The sequence below is a fragment of the Amblyomma mixtum genome, chromosome 3 (genome assembly GCF_055824585.1).
Source record: "Amblyomma mixtum isolate Tamu chromosome 3, ASM5582458v1, whole genome shotgun sequence".
Taxonomy (NCBI): Eukaryota; Metazoa; Arthropoda; class Arachnida; order Ixodida; family Ixodidae; genus Amblyomma; species Amblyomma mixtum.
The window spans coordinates 88,156,491-88,179,366 of record NC_143014.1 but is presented as its reverse complement, the minus strand read 5'-3'; the positions used below and the strand labels follow the sequence as shown (position 1 = coordinate 88,179,366).

Below are 22,876 nucleotides of genomic sequence, written 5' to 3'. Positions count from 1 at the left end.
TCGCCGTTCTCCGATGTGCATGGGCCGGAAGCGGGAGCCTGCTGCATACGCCGCTGAAGGCCACGCCACTCCCCCTGGGAGAGAGACAATCCCACCGCCGAAGTTTGTGCAAGCGAGCCTTGGCCGGAGCCGCGGCCGTGTTCCCCAGGTCGCGCCGGAGTGCGGGACGCTGTTCCGAAGAGCGACGCCTCATGCGCCGCGGTCTGTCGAGGCCGCCGGGGATTAGAGGCCGCCCTGGTCACCGGGAGCTGCCTGACGGCGCTGGCAAGGCCGCGCGGCTCCCACGCGCAGCGCGGATCACCCAACGACGGCTTTCGCAGTGACAAAAAAAGAGCGCTCATCTTCATGGCCGAAGCTGCGTCCTGTGGCCGTAAAGACTTCTGTTGTTGGGCGGGAAGGCAGTGGCGGCGCGCCCTCACCTGCCGGATTGCTTAGCTCTTCACTTTCTCACTTCACGTACCGTCTGCTGCCGCTTTGCTCAGTTGCCACTCCGCTGCAAGGAAAAGTATTCGCTCAGTTAAACGACTTGTCGCGATTTCTTACCGCCTGTTACGTGCAAACATTAGAAGCCGCTCAAATTTTATTGCATAAAGTGCGAAGGCTTTCGTCCCACGTGCTGGACCGTATGCAGTCCAACTGTCTCCTCTTTTTGCCGCTGTCAACTTACGGCATGGCTTGACTGCGGATGCTCATGCTATTCGGGGACTAGAGAGCTCAAACGATGCTTTAGACTACATTATAAACTTGCGACAACCTCTCTGTTTATTAGCCATGCGAGCAAGTACATGAGGAAAGCGGGACCTGTGCGCTCTTTCAACTTTGTGTACCTTCAGCAAAAATGTCGCATGTTCACGTCGGTCATATGTCCAGAAATCATACCTTCTGTAAACGCATTATTTGCGACGGAGAAGGAAGGTAGTTATCTGCAAATGGTGCAGAGGTTTTAAGACGATTCCCTTTGATAAGGTGCTAGGTATTATAAATTTCCCAGTGGCTTTCCTGCGTCCGGCGTAGGCGGATATGTAAGCCAGGCAGCAAACTTTGGCACCCGAGGTTGCTACCCGATGCTTTTGTTGCGGTGGTGGTGGCCTAACGGCTCGTCAGAACAGAGCGAGGACTTAACGCAGTAATCAAGTTGATTCGAACCTATTGCAGCCTTCATGGTGTATCCACTTTCCACAGAGCACTACTCTCATGACGTGAAAGCAACCTAGCTGGCGTTTATGACGAACTATGTCAGCTTCGCTGGCGCGCCTACTTTTTCCGCTGTGCGCCATCTACCTGGAAGCATCAGTCTACGCTTGGTGATTCCATTAAAGTTACACCTTTTGCCTACAATAGCTTTTCAGCTGATAAAAAGCATCTCCGCCGGGCTGAAAGCTTATTCAAGTGCGGTAACCTTAGACGGGGGCTAAACGATTGCTAGCAACCGCACGACACGTCAATACGCAGTGTCCGTGAAGATACACTCGGGCAGAATAAAGTGAGCTCATTGACTGGTCCCACCGTCCTATCTCTCCATCGAAGGGAGACGCGTGATGCATAGAAATCTAAAACTAAAAAAAATAAAAGCAAAAAAAAAACTAGTTCCCCTTTTTTTTTTCATCAGAAAAAACCCAAAATTTGGAAATAAACGAGAGTTTGATTAAGCGCATTTACTTTCTAACTCTGAAATAAGTAAATTATTTTTTTGCACCAAAACAAAGATGCTGCTTTTCAGGAAAAGATGGTGACATATACTGCATACAATACAATCGACGCAAAGCATTGCACCAGTCTGAATCATCACGCCTGGGTAGGAAAATGCTTGCTTATGCACCTTTTCCCCTTGGGGTTCGAGTCCACGTGCACAAGTTTTTGCACGCGCTTTCCCACAAGCCAATCGCGCAGCTTCGTACAACCAGTTTCTTTCACAGTACGCACACGAGGCGGTAATTCTGAGTAGCCGACATGCGACTGGCGTCAGCGTTTGGTTGCTACAAAGACCTTGCCAGCATGTGGACGGCTCCAGATCGTGGGCAGACTCCCAACCAGCTCGTTTAGACTAACTTTTACAGTGCGTAGTGAGGTTATACAGCGCAGAAACCTTCGTTGGGAAATTTTGGCGGTTTATTACTCTGCTTTTGGCAATTAAAAAAGCCTAAAAACGTTGTCCCCCCCATTTTTCAAGGTTTTTTTTTCAGGCGCTCACATCTCGACCCATGCATAGAGCACGCGCACACTAGCAGTGGTCGAGCGTCTCGTACAACACCTGTCAGAACGCGCTCCGGTGCACTCGGAAAAGCGGATACACTCGGTTTTGGCGCGAAGCTGGGCGAAGTGTGCGCGAACTGCTGTTGCTGCGCCTTGGTCACCCGTGCTGACTGTTGCGCTCACTGAGCAGTTTATCCCCTGTGCCGATGCGACCTTTTTTCCTTGCATTGGAAAGAAACTAAGTCATACACAACAAAATACTGCATCGAATGCCAGAGGAAGGGCGTTTCGAATTGTCTAACGTGCTTGTGTGCATGGGCACGGTCGCGAATGTGAGCTAGACAGGTTTCCTCCTCGGTTTTGCATGAAGCTTGTCTCGTTGGGATACTTACTTTCGAATTTGTGATCTCGTCTTCGTTCCCCTCTTCGAGACAATAAACAGACACAATGACAGCTGCGGTGTAACACGGTTTATTCTACCTGCTACATGTCATGTTACCTCGGTGGGCGCTGTTCAGCATTGAATGAGAAGTCAGGTCAGTCTGCTTCCGTCCCTTGTATATTTCCCTTCGAAAACGCCCACTCGATGTAAGGCGCACTGTTCGCTTCCTTTCCGGGAGGAAACGAAATCAAATCGTAGAGCTGCGAGTAAGAAATAAAACACAGGGAAATGGAGGGGGGAGAGAGAGAGAGAGAGGGAGGGGCCACGAATTGCACGCGCCCCACTGCCAGCCGTATATGTGCGCGGCTTTTGTCAAAGGCCGCGTTTCAAGCGGCGGTTCGCATTGAGGCGTAGTCGGTGATGTGGCGTGTTTCGTTTCACTATGTCCTGATTCTGCGTTGTGAAGGCAGCGTGGATCGAATGCAGGACTGTGCCCCCCGTCAAAAGATCCATCCGCGTTTCGTTTCCCGCCGCTTTCATGCATACCCGCCGCTTAATGAGGCCCGCGGTTTCAGTAATCTGAACTTTGCATAGTACATGTGCGAGCTGTACGCCGAAATCGTTGATTGAACTCTGTGAACCAAAAAAGCGCGCCGGTTCGCTATTTTTGCGCTGCCATTAAATGTCTGAATGACTGCGGCGACGGACTTTAGTGCATATTTTCATTTGCTTCAACTGAGACATTCCCTTATGCCGGTGGCCTACGGCGGCGCGGCGGCGACGCTTGATAACAGCCGCGATGGCTGCCTGTACGTCACAGTTTCTCATCTCGAAGCAGCGAAGACACACGGGAGGCAGAATGAATAGAAAATGACGGCATGTACTAGGCGCCGTTATTCAGCCGGATTATATTTGCGGGTCATTCTATTATAGCGTTAGAAAAAAAAAACGATGTGGGCACACAGAATAAACAAAAAATAGCGAAATTATTTATACCATCGAACACCCACCCTCCCCGGTAAAGAGCACGGTATGAAAACGCGGTCTACGTACCGTATTTTGTTTGTGTACTGTGCGATGTCAGTGCACTTTAAAAAATCCCAGGTGGTCGAAATTTCCGGAACCCTTCGCTACGGCGTCCCTCATAGCCTGAGTCGCTTTGGGTCGTTAAACCCCATAAAACCAAAGCATTTAGACGAGATGAGACGAAGCGAAAGCCTGATGCAAGATATGTAGGCGATAAACGTATGAGCAAGGCAGAAACAGTGCGCTCACTCTGAAACTGGAGACTCGATCGCGTTTCAAAGTTCGCTTTTCGTACGTGAATTTTGCGTGCGCAGAACGCTACGAAAAGCACTAGGCAATAGTTTTGGTATGCTGTTTGGCGCTTGCGCACAACAGAAGACGCGATCTTAACGTCTTTGATCGTCTATCTGAGTGTCTCCATGCGCTGCACGAACACTAACAAGTTGTAGTCTGTTTTTTCGACGAGGATGCCCACAAATGTAGTACAGGGAAAATTACCAGACGGGTTGTTGCAAAGAAAAACATAGCCGTAAAGGCCTCCTAATCTAAACCAATGAGGAAAATGATGTCCTCATGAGCGGGTTTCGGTTTTACAAGAATCAGAAATGTCCGTTAAATCTGAATCTGACCCTTCTTGTGGTCGGACTCTGAACGAAACACGCACATGTGCAGTCGGTGCTGGGTCGTGGCGTCCCGAGATCGCGCTAGTCGGGAACGAAGGAGCCGTTGGCCACAGTCCGGATGAGGTCCCTCTGATTGGCTTCGCTCGCTGCCACCAGCCTGGAGCCCAGCTGCCAAACTTGCGCTGTGCCTGGTCCACGGCCGGCGAACAGCAGATCGCGGCTGCGCAAGGAAAAGTTTAAAGTTTGCACGTCACGTGACAGACCCATGCCGAAAAAGCAGCTGGCAGGTGAAAGCACTCCTGAGAGCAGTAAACCAGATGATTTCAGCGGTGCCCTAGCGGGTACGGTGCACTGCTGTTAAGCACGAAGTCCCGGGTTCGAATTCTACCGCAGTAACAGCATTTATACGGAGATATAGGACGAAAAATAACGCTGATGCGCTATTTAAGTGCGCATTAAAATGCTCAGTATTACTGCACTTCATTCAGAACGTTTTCACGTGTTTTGAACACGTTAAGACACGGCAAGATCACGTGATTTGAGCCGTTGACATGGAGTTTTGGTGGCTTTTATTGAGGATACATGCGCCTATTGTCTGAGGCCCCAAGCCACGTTGACAAAGTGCACGCAAGTCCGCGCAGCTGCTGTTGCTAACAGTTCGCACGAGTGACCGCAATGAGCTTCTCCACAGAGGTTTCGCATGCGCTTCCAATTAGAGCGTTAAAAAAAAATCGTAATAAATCGATCCAAAGCCATATAAGTCAAGAATTTTACCATGTCTGGATTTGTTATTTTTTTGCGTACTACGATTTTGTGATTAAGCTTTTCAGGTATCTCGAGCGGCTTAAAATTTCATGGAAAAATAGCCAGCAAGTTAATTAGATAAGTATGAAGCAAAGTAAGAAGCTCTTAGTGAACGCCAGCGATGTTGTTAAACTTTCATTTCCGCAAAGAGATTAATAATTGTTTGTTTATTCGCCTTCAGCTAAAGTCAGTTAGGAGACCCTCTGCAAACGTGAAGGAAAAAAGCACACTATTCAACGTATTCAGCCACTAGGAATCCGCTATTTCATCTTAATGAGTCATCCAGAATGACCGTTTTTTTCTGAGCGTGTCGGGGTTGTTACCGGCGTCTATGTTGCTATCGGGCTCGTCGCGAATACCATTAGAGGATATACGACCGCCAAGAGTAATCCAAGATCACTTGGAAAAGCCTTCGTACTCAGATAATAACCATGGTATGGTACGCACAGTAGCGATTCTTCGCAACGTTAGGAAAAGTACTTGCAGCAAGGAACACTTCACGAACGACATGCGAACAAGCGCTGTATGTAACAATTAACAAACCAACTTCAGATTAATAGCAACGTCTACATTGCAGCAATTTTTACTGCAACATATTATCCCAAACATAATATAATGCAGGGCGCTTCACCTAAGACTTTACATAATTTTTAAAAATAGACTTTTTGAGTTAGAATGGCGCTTCTTTCGGCATAGAATTGTCAGCGGTGTAATACATCAGAATACAGCTAATATGTACTAACTAGCAGACTGGTTAACTAATAATGAATACTTAACTTTTTAACTATTACCGTTAGGTTCATTAATTACTGATAGGCGTTTAGCCCACGGTCAGTAATATCCATAATAGTTTCTGTTTTTCGGAAACGCGGTTAGCCTCGGCGCTGTGGCTAAACAATTTCTGGCTACATCATGCCAAAATGCATGCGCTTTCGAGAAGCTTGCAGGCAAAGCAACCTCTCCAGTGCGCGCAACTCGTCGAAATAGCCAAAATTTATTAGGCCACAGCGCCGAGGGTAAAGGCGTTTTAGTAATTCTAAACACTTATATCGATATTACTTACAGTGGGCTACAGCCTCTCAGTAGTTAAGGAGCCTAATAGTGATAGTTAAAAAGTTAACTATTCATTTTTAGTTAACCGTCCTGCTAGTGAGCACTTCTTAGCTGTATTCTGATGTACTACACCGCTGACAACACTATGCCGAAAAAAGCGCTATTGTAACTTGAAAAGCCTATTTTTTAAAATTGTGTAGACTTAGGTTAAACGCCCTGTATATATGTTTGTGTGTGTGATGTGTAGGATAATGTTTATATTTATTTATTTACTTATTTATTTATTTATTTATTTATTTATTTATTTATTCATACTGTGAGCTGCTGCCAAGACAGGAGTTGAGATCCTTGAAATAATCAAGAACTAGATGCAGTACATCAGCAGATCACCGCCTTAGGAGAAATACAAAACAATACAATAATACAAATTTATAGGAAAGACAAAATTACATGTGATATGGGTCAAAAACATACCAGTCAAACCAGTCACAAATACTTCATGAGGGCGTTTTCAAAAGCCTTTAAATCCGAACATTGAATCACTTCTTTTGGTAATTTGTTCCATTCGTCAATAGTACGAACCAGAAAAGAGTATTTGAAGGAATCTGTTCTAAAATCCAGAGGTGTGATATGTTTGGAGTGTTTTGTTCTGCTGCCAGAAGCATTCAGTGGTTTGATGTATCGGTCTAGATTGACCTTACAGCTACCTGTCAGCATATGAAAAAAGAATATCAGTCTGTTAAGCTGCATTTTCTGCTTCACAGTTGTCAGCCCGGCCCTGTTTCTAAGTTCAGACACTGATTGGGTTCTAGAGTACGAGTTAAAAATAAATCTTAGAGCTTTGTTTTGTACCCGTTCACATTTCAATATGTTTTGTTTAGTATACGGCTCCCAAACATGACTAGCGTAAGTCAGCACTGGAAGCACAGCCATCTTGTAAGCAAGTAGTTTTACCTCTACAGTGGCATCATGAAGTTTTCTTCGCAATAACCAGAGCTTCCGCGTGGCCTTATTGCAAACATTGTCAATGTGCGTTGTCCAGTTTAGGTCATGTTTAAGGTGAACTCCTAAGTATTTGACATCGGTTACTTGAGTTAATGCTGTACCATTGATACTGTAAGTGAAGGTTAAAGGGTCTCTTTTGCGTGTCATGCACATAAAAGATGTTTTCGTTGCATTCAGTTCCATTTGCCACTCGTCACACCTGGAACTAATTTTCTCCAAATGGTTGCTAAGTTCTTGCTTGTCAGAAGAGGAATATATTTTTGAATACACAATGGTATCATCTGCATAATGTTTTATCACAACTTGTGGGGAAAAACCTGTGCTCATGTCACTGATATATATTGAAAACAGTAAAGGCCCTATTACCGATCCTTGCGGCACACCTGATCGAACTGATTTTTTAGAACTATGAGTAGAGTTTAATGAAACCAATTGCTCCTTTTGTGATAGGTATGCCTCTATCCATTTCACTAGCTGATTGTTGCCGAGGGTAAAGGACAGTTTTATAAGCAGCTTTCTATGCGATATTCTATCGAAAGCTTTCCGGAAGTCAATAAAAACTATATCGATTTGCCCCTTTCCATCAATAAATTCACCAATCTCATGTACAAGCTCAGTCAGAATTGTGGATGTTGAGTACCCTCGTCGAAAACCGTGCTGATTGATCCCCAGAATGCCGTTTTCCTCCACAAATTTCATCAAGTGGTTGGTCAAAATATGCTCCAGCGTTTTGCAACATGTACTGGTCAGGGAAATTGGTCGGTAATTCATGACATCATCTTTGGGACCTTGTTTATGAATTGGTATTACCTTAACCAGTTTCCAGTCATTAGGTACTTGACCAGATTCAAGAGATTTCTGGAAAACATCTGCGAGGTAAAATGAACACCACTCTGCATACCGCTTTAAATAAGCATTAGGAATTTCATCAGGACCTGGGGATTTTTTTTCGTCCAGTTTGAGAAGTAGATTGAAAATGCCGGTATGACTTACTTTAAGCGCAGGTAAAGGTTGTATATCAAGAGATTCCGTTTGGGGCGTAGTACCGTCATCCAAAGTAAAAACTGATTCAAAGTATTCATTTACGAGGCATGCCATTTCAGTCCTATCAGTGATAGTTCTATCTTTGCTTGTCAAAAATTCAATGCCAGATTTTGGCTTTGAAACAAATCTCCAAAATTTTCCAGGAGCCGTTTTGATAAAACTAGTTAGTGTTTAACTCATATAAAGGTGATTTGCTTGGATAATTTCCATTTTCAACTCCTGAGAGACTACATTAATACACTCGCGAGTTGTTTTAGAGGTGGATTTTTTAGCCCTGAGACGTTTCAAAAGGCGCTTTTTATGAATAATCGTTCGTGTAATCCATGGGTTTCTTTTGTTGACTTTTTTAGTGCGCATGGGAACAAATCGCTTTATCGAGTCAAACACCACTGTTTTAAACCTCTCCCACGCATCGTTTACAGACGTAAGTTCTAGAGATATATAACGAGTGAAGTCATCATACCCTAGTTCCAGGCTATCTAATATTGCGACATCATCAGCTTTAGAGAAGTCCGGGATGGTCAAGGTTCTATTGTTTTTAAGGGTGCAGTATTTAGTGGATATGTGAGTAATCACCATCTTGTGATCAGAGATCCCTTCTAAGACTTCATACCAATAATTTAGCTGCGAAACAGACTTATTTAAAAAGACAAGGTCAAGTAGCGACTCTCCCGATTCGTGGGTTCGCGTGGGTGTGCTCACAATTTGCGTTAAACCTAGGGAGAAGGCAATATCTAGAAGAGCGCGAGAAGTTGCCTGTTCATTCTGAACTTCTTTAAGGTTTGTCCAGTCAATAAGTGGTAGATTAAAATCCCCAGCCATTATCATCTTGCATTTACTGTGACCAAACTTGTCAGCTAAGAAATCATATATATATATATATATATATATATATATATATATATATATATATATATATATATATATATATATATATATATATATATATATATATATATATATATATATGTGTGGAGCGAACACTTTCAAAAAATAGGCTTTTTGGGGTAAAATAATGGCTTTTGCGGTATGATATTGCCAGGCCTGGCGGACACCAGAAAGCCGGTCAATCATTATAACTAGTAACCTGGTTAAATAAATTCTAATAATTAACTTTTTAACTATTAGAGTTTGGCGCCGGGTTGCAATTAGAGATGCGTAGCCTGGTCGTTAGTAATAGCCATATTAGCTTGTAGAATTTCAAAAACGCGATTACCCTTGGCGCTGTGGCTCGACAAAATTTGGCTTTTTCGACTAGTTACGTGCACCGGAGGGGTTGCTTTTCCAGCATGCTTTCAAAAGCGCATGTATTTTCGCAGGATGCAGCCAAACTTTGTCGAGCCACAGCGGCGAGTGTAATTGCGTTCTCGAAATTCTAAAAACTGATATGGCTATTACTAACGACCGGCTACAAATCTCTAAATACAACTAGGCGCCTAGTTCCACTAGTTAAAAGGTTAATTATTAAAAATTAGTTAACCAGCTTCGTGCCTAAGACAATTCAGCGGTTTTCTAGTGTCAGCTAACACTTTCAAAAATTATATATATATGTGTGTGTGTGTGTGTGTGTGTGTGTGTGTGTGTGTGTGTGTGTGTGTGTGTGTGTGTGTGTGTGTGTGTGTGTGTGTGTGTGTGTGTGTGTGTGTGTGTGTGTGTGTGTGTGTGTGTGTGTGTGTGTGTGTGTGTGTGTGTGTGTGTGTGTATACCGGGTGTCCCAGCTAAATGTAACCGAACTTTTAAAAAAGGCCGAGTGTCCTAGTCCAGTGAAATCAACTGAGGGTTGTTCGTAGTCGCGTGGCCTAGTCTTGAGTATTTTTTTCGCTCTTAAAAGTTCATTAATTAGTTAAGTTTAATTAGCTAACATTTTAATTATTGACTTCAGAAAGAAAGTGTCAATGAAAAAGTTTTAGATAGCCTCGAAAAACCGCTAGTAGTGCTGTTTCCGTCAAGTTACGATTTACGTAGCTTCATTTATTGGCCTTAAAAGACAGTTGTCACGTGACCAGCTGCTCACTCACTTCTCTCCGCCAATGTGCACCCAAAGTCTCATCGAGGAGAGGACTTCAGAAAAAACGGATTTTATTCTTTAAGGCGCGTCTTGGCACGTTGAAGTGGCACAGTTGTCATGTGGAAGTTTTTTCTTATTGTGCGGGTTATGGTTAAAGGCCGGTAAAAAAACCACTTTACGTAAATATTACTTCGCTCCAAATCTCTCAGTAAGCTGTTTCTCAAAGCGATCTACAATTTTTCCATTGACACTTTGTTCCTCAAGTCAATAATTAAAAAGTTAGTTAATTAAGCTTAACTAATTAGTCAACATTGAAGAACAAAAAAATACTTCAGACTAGGTCACGCGACTCTAAACAACCCTCATTTGGTTTCAGACGGCTAGGACATCCCGTGTTTTTTAAAAGCTTGGCTACATTTGGCTGGGACACCTGGTATATATCCCCTGAAAAATTTCTTGGAACACAGGGGATTTTTATATATATTTATTTATTAAGGCGAGAGCCTTTAATGTCTCATCGTTGTAAGCAGCAGTTGTCGACAGAAATGTCACGCTTTTCAGTTGGTCGAAACGGTCGTGACGTCACAGAGCGCGAATTTCAAACGGGGCCAATTGTACTTTGGCTAGTACCCAGGCAACCAATTGAATGGATCGTATAGTGATGCTCCAAGTAAGTGGGACTGAGCTTAGTTAATTGCTTAATTAGCCTAATTAACCTTTCTTGTCAGGCCATATAAATAAATAAAACCGAGTAAGAAATTGGTCGAGCTCGGGAATCGAACCCCGGTCTTCGGAGTGCGATACGAGCATGCTATCCACTCCGCCATGCCAGCTCGATGGTTTGGGAAGAACAAAGGTGCGTCTAGTGAATACGGTGTCTTCGCTCACTCCCATCCTCCTCCCTTCCCTTCCGGCGAGGTTTAGGTGTCCACCGAGATATGAGAGACAGATACATTTCCTTTCCTCAAAAACCAATTTACCGACGAGCGAGGCGTAGAACCATAGAACCGAATGGGTGATGGCGTTCTATGGACTCCTGGAAGCGTTGCAAGACGCTGTCGCGTTCCACTCTTAGAGGCGAAGCTTAACATCTTAACCACACATCAGTGACCGCACTTTAGGTCAAAAAAGTGCCCCCCCTGAATTTTGACGGGTGTCCACCGAGATATGTGAGACAGTTACTGCGTAATTTCCTTTCCTCAAATACAATTTTCATTTTCTTCATTACGGGCCATCTTTGTGTTTCTTCTTCCACTTCCTCCCTTCCTCTACGGTGCGGTTCAGGTGTCCACCGAGATGACGGAGAATCACTGTGCCATTTCCTTTCCTCAAAAAGCGTTCAAAGGGCTAGGCATCGCGCCGAACGGGTGGTGGCATTCCGTGGACTCCCTGGCAGCGCTGCAACACGCTGTCGCGTTCCACTCCTAAAGGCGAAGCTTAAGCGTCATTAATTAGCAGTTAATTAGTATTCAGACACAAATCAGTAATTAACCATTAATTATTGATTTGTCGTCACTTAGTAATTAGTACTCAATTACATGTGACGCCACCAGTGCCACAGAAGCAGTCAAAGTGGTGCGGAAAACGCTTTCGCCTTAACGCACTTTAGACAGTCAAAGTGCCCCCTGAATTTTTTTTTGTGCTGTTGATCAATGGGGAATATTAATGAATATTTTATCGCTTAAACATAATTGATTAGAAAATCAGAAGAAACGCGAGTGATTCAGAGGTCATGTGTTCGGTTCCCACCGGCGGCATGTGATTGTTTTTTCTTCTGCTTTTGTAATCAATTATCTTTAAGCAATAAACTATTCAGTAATATTCTCCATTGATCAACACCACAAAATAAATAAATGAATTTAAAATACCCTGTGCCCCTTGGTTTCTGTGGCTGCTGGCTTCTCTCATATGTATAACGAGCCCCTCATTCCCTATCCCTTGTCTGCTTAATTGCTGAACGAGGGCTTCGGTCTGGCAGCCTTGATGTCATAGAACGCATATGAGGGTTCTCACACAGCGTCCACCCTCGCCGTTCGATGACGTTCCGCGTCACACCAGCGGTAATTCACGACGTACTACGTCCGCCGCTCATGGACGTGGGTGGCGCTGATGAACACTATGAAGGTCAGGTCACTTGTAAAACATAAATACCCCCGAAAGTATAAGATCTGACAGTCGTCGCCGTAGCTCAGTTGGTAGAGCACCGGACGCACAAGGGCCGCTTCACATGCTGCGACTAGAAAGAAAATAGTCGGCCAAGTTGGTGGCGCTGCAGTGCGATTTTCGCTGAGTGCTTTCACATGCAACGCGTACCCGGCGAATTCGGTCGGAGGGACACGCAAGGTTGCTCGATGTTCGCACAGGCAACCCACGATTAAACGCGACAGAAACGCTGGACGGAATCTGTTGATGGTGTTATGACCAGCGTGTTTTTAGATGGAAGGCAATATTTCGTATGTTTTGATTAGAATAAGCAGTTTTGCTTACGCCGCGGGAACAGCTCCCACGTGACCCCACGTCACGCGCCGTTTCGGCGCTCCCCATTAGTCAGTCGCAGAGCGAACACACCGACGCTGCGTTGAATTCCAACCGGACGGAACACGGTCGCAAGCCGTCTGCGGCTAGACCGACGGCCCTCCTCAGCCGCAGACCGACAGAATTCGCAGCGTCGCAGGCGAGAATCGCATGCATGTGAAACGGCCCTAATTCGTAGGTCGTGGGTTCGGTTCGCACCGGTGGCATGGGGTTGTTTTTTGTTCTGCTTTCCTAATCAACTATCTTTAAGCGATAAAATATTCAGCAATATTCTCTATTGATTAACAATATATATATATATATATATATATATATATATATATATATATATATATATATATATATATATATATATATATATATATATTGCTTTCTTTTGCAACACGCAAGCATCAACACTACATGATGCGATGCATCTACTACAGCGTTATACGCGATAATATGGTCAATCGTATACACTCCTGTGGTATATTGTCACACGTAGACAGACGGGTAGACTGACGTAGCACTGCAATGAACTCGTCATTGAGCTGGCTTGCGCCCAGAAAGAATACAACTCGGCATGGCGACAGCAACAACCGTGTTCGGCGGTCTTCGAAGGACAGAATCACCGCTGCTCTTGGCCTTGTTCAATTCAAAGCTGACAAAGAACTTTCGAGATAAGGTGCCAAAAGCAACTACAACAATCGCGAACAATGTGGAAGCAGTTGCACGTGGCTGCGATCATTCGAGCTAAATCTGGCTGCAACTCGCGCCACAAACAAAATGACAAAGCCGCGTGCCGGTGGTTTTGAGCGTTAGCAAGTTTTTCGTAAACGTCAGAATGGCCAGTTGGGCTCGTCGGATGCTCCTCGCGAGCGACGAATGACGAAGGCACGTTGGCAGATGATCGTACACACGGCGGTTAGCAGTACGAAGAGCACCTCGCATCTTCGTCCACTCGTCCGGCAACACGTTGCCGGTTGGGGCAGCAACTCCAACTTCTTGACAAACAAAATGATTTATTAAACACGGGACCTAAATACAAGAAGTAAGAGAAAGAGGCGCTTTAAAAGAAAGGCTGTTTAAAACCCAGTGGGCTCTGAAACTCCCCTGGATGTCCTATGGACGCTTAGGACGTCCATGGGACGTAGAAGAGAATTCCAGTGCTCATTTTGGGAAGCGGCCGAGACAGACTCGGCCCGCTCCTCCAAACTCTTTGTTTGCAGCTGGTTTTAAACCCTTCAAAAATTTGCCGGAGCTTTAGTAAATCCGCTCTCGCCCAATTTCGACTAATAGCAGTGCAATGGCACCATATACATACAAGTGGGCGGAGCCCAGGGCTCGCCAGAGCACGACTTGGCGGACCCCGCCATTCCTGGAACATGCAGGGCGCGCGGGTTCGCATATGCATCTCGCTACACCTGCAACCCACCGAGACGCCCCCGCATCGGCTTTACTGTCACTGCTGCCAGTAAACAGAACCACACTGGACAGTCGGGTGGTTTGAGAAGTCGCTCACCCTAATGACCCCCCCCCCCCCCCCCCCACACACACACACACACACTTGAGAGCACATCCCTCCTCAATGGAAAAAGGTCGTCGGCCCTTTGCGATCCTGACAAGGCTGTTCGCGGTCTCACCCCATTTCCCACGGCCCTGGACATCGTCCGAAGCGCGCGACGCGCTATCATTACTCTTAACCCCTCCAGACTTCCCACAGACACGGCAGTTACCGGCGAAAGGGGGAAAGGAGCCGCCGGCGCAGTAGGCTTTTAACAACAAACAGTACAAAGATTCACGGCATTATGCTTGCATGTGAATGGCAGCTTTGGCCCCTTCCGATCGCAGTAGACAAAGACTCGTAAGCAAAACTGTAGGCTCGAGATATTTATAGACCATAACTTTCATGCCATTGTCTTGAAAATACTGTGATCGTTTGTTCTTACTGGCAGCTTGTGTTGATAGTATACTTCAGGCACAATGAGTCAGCATTATTTTTATGCGCTCACGGGTGCGCATCTACGTCACTGTGCTCCTTCGTCTTAGTCTCAGTATATGTCTGCTTTTGTTTCTTGCACGGCGCGGCGCTCTAGTCTACCAAAAGGCTTAGATACACAACATTATCAAGGCAAGCCTTCCAGCACAGAATTGAAGTTTTTGCCTAAATCTGAGAGACCCGCACGTTCAGATGGCGTTCCATATGACCTTCGTCACGGTCTGCATATGATAGAATCTTGTGAACATACAGGCATTAAATAAAAAGGAGCTGCCATTCGTTGTGGCTAGCAGCTCCTTCTCGCCGTTCGCCTCGGGCTCGCCGTTCTCGGGCTCGCCGTTCTCGGGCTCGCCGTTCTTTGTGTGTAGCGCGAACAAACGGCTATAGCATTTGCGGCTAGTTGGACGTAACTGTGCAAATCTATTCTGCTCTTCAGAGCACGACACGTGGCGGAAAAAGCGGCTAGAAAGGGAACACAATCCCTGGTACTTGTCCCTCCTTTTATTTGTCACGTTGTACGGTTGAAGGCAGTTTGCATCTCAAAACATTTCGAGATTCGACGAATTCCCGGATGGGCGAGTTACATGCCGCTTCCAGACATGCGCCTGCTGCTCTTTCAGTTCCAGCAGCGTCTGGCAAAAGCTCTAAGGATGGAGGAAATCCCATGCTTAATTCTGCGAACGATTGGAGAATCTATTTCTACCTGCGCATGCAGAACTCGAGGCTAGTGCCCATGGCGTTGTGGGCGTCCGGCGCGAACTCGGCCACGGGCGCCGTGGTCCGGCGTAGGTCGTAGAAAGCCAGGCGGCCGTCGCCCTGGAGCGCCGCGAAGAGGGTTGGCTGCGATGGAGACCACCGGACCCTCGTGACTGGCTCCGGCAACTGAACGGTCAGCACGGCCTCCATCTGCGACCAGAGATGGATCCTCTCTCCATATTTTATGCACGGTTATATTAAGCGCTAATCTAAAAAGGGACGTTCAGCTGCAGTTCTCGAAAAAAAAAAAAAGCAAGCTAAGGCTTCCGCGGAGAGAGCTTGACGAGTATATATTCTGTTTCAGGTCGTATCTTCAAACTCGCAGGTCGTTTTTTGCAATAGTAGTGTTATTGTTTCCTGCGTCTATACAGAATTTTGAGTTTACCCCTGTGTTGCACACGAAAAACTGGCCTTGGCTATCGCTTAAATAGCTGCCAGTTATTATTAGAAAATACTTATTTGCTCGAAGAAGAGAAAAAGAAAACCCTGGAGGGCATCAAGCAGCGCCGGCGCCATTCTAAAAGACGCCCACCAGAGAACAGTAAAGAAACTTAGGGGCAAGAACCGCATAACATTTCTTTGCAAACTGAGCAGCAGGCTCTTCTGCAAGCTCTGTTCGGTCTGACCAACAATCACATTCAAAACCTCGTCTTCCAGTGCTGCGAATCTATGATGATGACTTATTTTTATAGCGTAAGGGCATCTGTGGCGAAATGACGCCGTAGCACAAGGTTTTTTTTTTTTTTGTCTACTCAAGGTAGCGTCTCAGACACACTTCCCAACCAATTCACCCTAAAGAAACCGAACACCAGCCCAGAGAAAAGCTTGTACCCTTTGTATCAGTGGTCGGTACAAGGCGGCATACTCGAATCAAATCGCATGCACATTCGACAGCACTGAGCGAAAGAACAGCTAGACCACTAAAACAGAAAAAAGTTGCGAAGAAGGCACGAAATTCCAAATAATCATGTAGCCAGGGGGCGTCACACTTCATACAATACTAATAACGTCATGTCAAAATTAATGTTTTGAAGCGATCTTTTCGGAATTCGTCAAAGGATACGACCTTCTGGCGTACAAGTCACTCGTTTTACATATTTTGAATTTGGTAATATAATCTGGGATCCATTTGCTTCTGGTAATATTGTTATATACTCAGCACGCACTGAGCACGTACTGGGGCGTCGATTCACGAAGTTCTGTGACGCTGAAGGAGAGCACAACACGGCCAGGCCGACCAGCTTCTTCTACCTGTAGTCTCATCTTCGTCGTCGACACCAAGCACGTGACAATATCAATAATGTGGAGAGAGTTAAAAAAAAAAGCAGTCAGGTTTATATTTAATCAGTGTGGCATTACGTCTATTACCGAGCTTGTGAACTCAGCGGATTGCGCGCTTACGTTTTCTGTATGAAGTTGTAAAAGGTAAATAAAAGAGCAAAACATGAATGTCACATTTTCATCCGGTTTCGCTACGAAAAGTAGAAATGTTTTTACTTTTCAGGAGGACACAGGGGCGCAATAAAAGACACGGACATAGAAGTAGACAGGGACGAGCGCTTTCCCTTCTATGTCCTTCTATGTCCGTGTCTTTTATTGCGCCCCTGTGTCCTCCTGAAAAGTTATGAACCAACACGCCCAAATACGAGTACTTCTGTGTTTTTATTTTGCTGCCTTTCCAGAACAGGAAGAATGTTTTTAAATGCTCACTTTTTCCTCGCGCAATAGCCGAGTGGAATGGCTTTGGCAACAAGTGTTTACAAGTAGACGACATCGAGAAACTTCCGGCGTTGATTGGACTCTGTCTGTGCAGTCTCTCTCTTATGGCTTGCTGTTTTTTTTTTTTGAGGTTTTTGTACCTTCACTCCTGTGTTTATTTTTCATGCACATATCCTCTTCAGTGTTGCTTCTATTGTTTGACATTTATCTTGTGAATTGTTGATGTCAACCCCACCCTGCTACGGCACCTATGTAAGGGTAACAGTGTTGTAAATAAAAAATAACTAAATAAACACGCAAATCTCGGCTGTATAACTGTAGAATCATGATTTGCAAATGTGTCACGTTTTGCCCCACTCTCCCCGCACTGTAATAGCATTACAGTAATTTAATTACTGTTATGTCAGGTTACTGCTAAATAGGTGTAACTACAATTTAAATTCGCTGCAATTTTCGAGAGTCTGTCGTTGACCAAATGCGAAAAGACGAACGGGTGGCGTTGAAGTGACGCCCAAACGCATGAGTGTCCCCAACATGGTTCGCCTGATTCTTCCGTCTGACGGCTTCGGTTTCGCGGGCGCGCCCTGTTGTTGTTTACCTCAGTAAACATCCTGATCCTCATACCATTTCCTCATCTTTTCGACATTGCTTTCGCTCCGCTTCATGGCCCTGAAGCTCCGGAATCTCGCGTAGTCGTCTCCTGCGCTCGCGTTAGCGGCGACGTTTATGGTATACTGCATGCTTCGGGCGACCCATCACTGCCACGTAGTGAGCGACCAAGTGACGGTGTGCTCAGGAGCTACACACCACGTGCCGCGGGCTACAGGCCACGTGATTGCGGACGTCATAAAAGCGCAGGGCTTCGAACGATGCGAAACCGCCACATGTTTCACTAACAGCTAGCGCTATAAAAACCTTAGTGTATGTTGGCTGGCATATACCTTGTACATGTAAAAGACTCGAGCATGATTACCTGCAGCAGGCTGAATACTTTGACCTCCCTGTCGATGCCCGCCGACGCAAATACGTTCCTCTCGAAGGGAGACGAGTGTATGTCCAGCGTGTGTCCCCGATGAGGCGGGAACCTTGCTACAACGGGGCAGCTGTAGGTGCGCTCCACTGACGCGTGACCGTCGACCAACGCTGTAAAGAAACACCCGGGGAACAGCTTTCGCAGCAGGCGTTCTTGATAACACGCGCAGGCACTTCTATTTGCACTTCTATGAGCACTTTTATTTTCTGTGGACGCTACACTGTACTGCTGGTGACTTTTTTCAATTTTGAGAGGATTTTTCTTTCCGGAGCGGAGGGGGGGGTGGCTTCCTCGTCAAGCCGACCGCCCGGCTTTTTCTCCCTACCTCCCCCGTCATTATGATGGAAAATAGAGGTATTATTATTATTATTATTATTATTATTATTATTATTATTATTATTATTATTATTATTATTATTATTATTATTATTATTATTATTATTATTATTATTATTATTACTATTATTATTATTATTATTATTATTATTATTATTATTATTATTATTAATCTCCAAGTTAGTCACCTGAATGGGTTGTCACACATTAATCCATGTGGATCTATAGTTTAGTAGTAGTCATATTTCATCTCTTTATTTTAGATGCTTTCTAAAGCACTCCTCATCGTACACTTGCAATGCATTCATCACACGTAACCTTTCAGTTTCTTATTTTGTAACATAGCCAAACATTTCGAACAGCTTGCAGAATTGATATTTTATTTATGACGTTCCCGTTTACATGCACCAAAATATGGAATTTCTCTTTCAGACGGCAGGGGCTGAACATCGAAACTATTGATCTGTAATTTAACTCCTGTGTAGCATGTGTAACGTTCCAAAAATTTTCCTACTAAGAAACGCACCTTGTAGTTCACAAAACCACATTTCAAGTAAGCGTCACCATTATCACCAAACAGTTTGCAAGCCCCAGCTCCGTGGGATACGTTGTTCATGCGCGTTAGGTCTGCGCCATATCACTTACAAGCAAATGAAGCAGCTTCTGCAAATGAGTAACGTGGAAAATTTGTGCGCCAAGTGAGGTCAGAGTCAAATGCGCTGCATATATACAAGTCTTACGTGCTATCGGCTTTGATAAGCTGAGTGATCCTTGAAGAACTCCGCCTCCTTCAGTTCCCATCACAAACACGGTATGGTCGAAATGGTTTTTGGCAAGGGACGTCACTGCAAGACAGGCAAAAAAAAAAAGAGTAAAAGCGTGAGTGCTGCTTCGAGCGATGCAAAGTGGCAGCGCTATTCCTCCGGGCAGCTGCCTTGTTTGTCCGGACAGCAAATGGCGGGACCGCCCCTTGCCCACATCCCAGCTACGGCTTGCGCACCGCCGCCGCGTGGTTTCTGCATCACCTGTCCAACTCATTTTCTCCGCAGACGCGAGTTTTCCTTAGATGACGTTGACGGAAACAGACATGCAGCGGCGGCAGCGGTAAGGCTGCCTCGCGGTAGGAAGCGGTTCGCGCTGGAACGCTTTCTTTAATCCGCTAGACTTCTTCCTGTGACTCTGTCGGATTAGGCGATTACGCGTCCGTCTCACAGCCAAGTCGCACTTGCAGCTCGGTAGCTGGCAGGCGCCGATCTCCATGATCGTCGGCGCAGATCGCGTGAGAGCCCGCTCGACCGCCAGCATCCGATATATGTCCGGCTAAGGTCGGCAGCATTTGAAGCGGCACCAAGCACTACGGTCACACTGTCTTTGTGCAGGAGAAGAGCGCAAAAATAAAAGAAAATTGCATTTTACAAAGACGCGCAGACGAAAACTCTGGAATGGCGTGAAATCCTACGGAAAAGCTATAACTAATGACGCTCTTGGTGGAAGCCGGAGCCTGCACTAAGACGAAAGGACGCAGGAGCACATTGCATCATTTCTTCCTTAATCTTGTTTCTTTCATCCAATTTATTAAGACTAGTCTCGCTAGTCATCTCTATTGTGCAGGTCTTTTTTTTTTTCATTTAATGCACTATATTCGGAAATAATTACAGTATTCGCGTGTAAAAAATAATTAAATGGTTCGAGTACTAAAACTACACGATAGTGAGAGAAAGGAAGTGAAAGTTATAATTATCAGGCTGAGATGAGAGTGAACGAACAAAAATGAAAATGTAAACATTTGCCTGCCCCTCCCTCTAGCACTGTCATAAGAATACCGCATGCTGTCATTAAACCGACAATGTCAGCCGCAGAATTCGAAGGAAACAATTGTTGAGACAAGGAACGACTACAGCTGCTTTTACATTCCGAGCACAGGACTTAATAACAAAACACAGAATACATCGAGGGCACTGTCGTCTGACAGACAACGATAATATTGCAGCGTCTGCATGTACGTTATCCCTGCTGCTCATGATTCGACAAGCTGGGACGAGAATCAATGGTTGCATTTTCACTTAATAATTGCATGAGCAGCAGATATTAGATATTGCTGAGCATGCCTGAGCAGTTAGCTGTGGGTATTTCTGCGGTAGCACCATGTGGTTTCATGGTTAAAAGGCCAGATGTGGAGCGAATTCAAAATTATAGCTTACCTCCTATATAGGCTGTAGTGGTTCCACTGATAGGCTTCTTGTGGAGCCGTACATTTTCAGCTAACAGTAGAAAGTAGCTGTTCGCTTCCAATTGATTCTTTCGGGCGTCATGCCTCCATTGTATGATCAAGCCATCCAAAGCGCAGCTTAGCAGCTAGAAAGAAATCACAGCAAAATTTTGACGTTTAAAAACACTAAGCGCTGAACAAGCTTGGCGCAGTTTGCAGCGAGGCGCAGATAAATACTTGTAACGAGTTATAAAGTTATCAACACTTTAAAAAAAATTCCTTTCAAATCGTATACTGGCAGACTTAAATGCGTAGACTTAAATGCGTGGTATACTTACCAGAGGTTTGGCAGACATGGACGCTCCGTTATAAATCTATCTACGAGATCACGGACACTTAGCATTAGGCGTTAAGGTAGCAATATAACCATGAATGAAATTCACAGTTATAATAATGAATGCCCTCTTGATGGAGAAATACAGTGCACAGGACAAAAGATAACTAATTATACCGGCACGAAATATTTGCGTTTTATTACCTGAGCGTACCTCGCATAGTGTGCTGTCTTCGTTCATTACGCAAACCCCACAGGCCTGAATTTCTTCTTTACCTCACCTGATGCCAAAGAACGCTGCATGGTGAACAACAGACGATGCCATAGAAAAGTCAGCTTGCCGCCGTGACGGGTTCAGTTATCTCTGCTGTGACTGCAAGCGTTACTGTCACCCTCGAAGAGTCAAATACTGTGCGTCGCACGATCTGATGAATATCACTGACGCACCAAGAACAGCCCTTCCTTCGTTCTCGTTACTCACGCAATGGGGCTCTTGGGTGTCTCCGATCCACTCCACGCCTTTCACCATATCTTGATGGTTGTCGTGCATAACCACTGGGGATGACGCCCATTGTTCGTTTGCGGCTTCGACGTCCCACATTAGGACATCCCCTGAAGAAAGCGACATAGTTTTATTCGTTTTTTTTTTAAAAACCATTAAAGAAACGTTTTAGGAAGCACAACACAAGCAAGACAGCACACACGCACGCATGCACGTACGCGCGCGCACGCACGCACACACATGCACGCGCGCAAAGTAACGCGCACATACAGGGTGTTCACGTAACTTGAACCAAGGATTAAAAAAAAAGCGGTAAACCGCAGCCCGCTGAGACCAACGATACATTGTTTGCCATCATGTGGCGCTCCTCAGAATATTTTTAATTGCGCTTAATTAGTTAATTAAGATTAGTTATGCAAATTTTCAAATGTTCATTTTAGTGCCAAGACCGTTACGTTAGGTTGTAGAGCAGGTTTATAAGCAACCGATCCAGTTTATTGCAGCATCGTATCTCCTACGGGGTCCTTTTTTCCGGCACCTAAAGAAAGCCCGCGAAATATGAAAAAAATGCCACGTGACTACGCTCGTGCGCTACCAAATTACAGCGCTCTCAACGGCGCTTCGAGCAAACGGGAGCGTGCGCGCTGACCGTGGCGAAGTGAACGGCCGCCGCGCCGCTGCGGAAAGTGCTGACGCACTACAAGCCGCTGCTAAGAGCGGCTTGGATATTTGAAAGTTTGCATAATTCATCTTAGTTAATTAACTAATTAAGCGCAATAAAATATATTCTGAGGAGCGCCACATGATGGGGAACAATGTATCTTTGGTTTCAGCGGGCTGCGGTGTACCGCTTTTTTTAAATCCTTGGTTCAAGTTACGTGAAACACCCTGTATACGTGCGCCCACTTACCGTGCACTGTGCCGGCGACTACGACTGAAGGCTTCTGCGGGTGGAAAGCAACCGAGGTGACGCAGGTGTCCGTACTGAGGAATTTGCCAGCCTGGTCGCTGTCGCTTGAACGATGCGGATTCCAGAGTCGTACGCCGGCTTCATGTGTGCACCATTCCTCGTGATTAGCAACGCCGCATGTGCTATAGGTTTTGTTAAGGATGCACGGACTGGTAACTGACGACAGCAAGCCATGTGGCGTAGCAAAATGTCCAAAATTCAACTTATTCAAGCATCTCAAACTTAAAGCTTGCTCAGGCAGACATTCAGCTGCTGCAGCATGGGCGTTAAAGCCGGATCGGCATTGGCGAGCTTACCTTTGGCGGGCTGGTCAAAATCTCATCTGAACGTGTCGAATGGGGCTGTTTCTAGTGGGGTTTCGGTTTT

At 45.4% G+C, this 22,876-nt stretch overlaps 1 protein-coding gene across 1 annotated transcript; it reads right to left on the bottom strand.

Annotated features, from left to right (window-relative positions):
- Positions 1–2,708: 2,708 nt before the first annotated feature.
- On the bottom strand, positions 2,709–22,582 carry LOC149350855 (cytoplasmic dynein 2 intermediate chain 2-like). Its single transcript, XM_089580047.1, has 8 exons — positions 22,451–22,582; positions 21,520–21,650; positions 20,697–20,850; positions 19,236–19,340; positions 18,100–18,269; positions 15,355–15,557; positions 4,266–4,444; positions 2,709–2,835 (listed from the first exon to the last, which is right to left on the bottom strand). Exons 2-7 carry the CDS (start codon positions 21,637–21,639, stop codon positions 4,306–4,308), a joined length of 891 nt encoding a protein of 296 aa, XP_089436173.1. The 5' UTR covers positions 21,640–21,650; positions 22,451–22,582; the 3' UTR covers positions 2,709–2,835; positions 4,266–4,305.
- Positions 22,583–22,876: the final 294 nt, after the last annotated feature.

Coding starts and splice junctions, on each gene's coding strand:
- LOC149350855 (XM_089580047.1), bottom strand. CDS start 21,639: ATGTGGGACGTCGAAGCCGCAAACGAACAATGGGCGTCATCCCCAGTG. Junction 19,341..20,696: donor CACTACAGCCTATATAGGAG/GTAAGCTATAAT, acceptor CCTGTCTTGCAG/TGACGTCCCTTGCCAAAAAC. Junction 4,445..15,354: donor CTCGAGTTCTGCATGCGCAG/GTAGAAATAGAT, acceptor TTCCTTGCGCAG/CCGCGATCTGCTGTTCGCCG.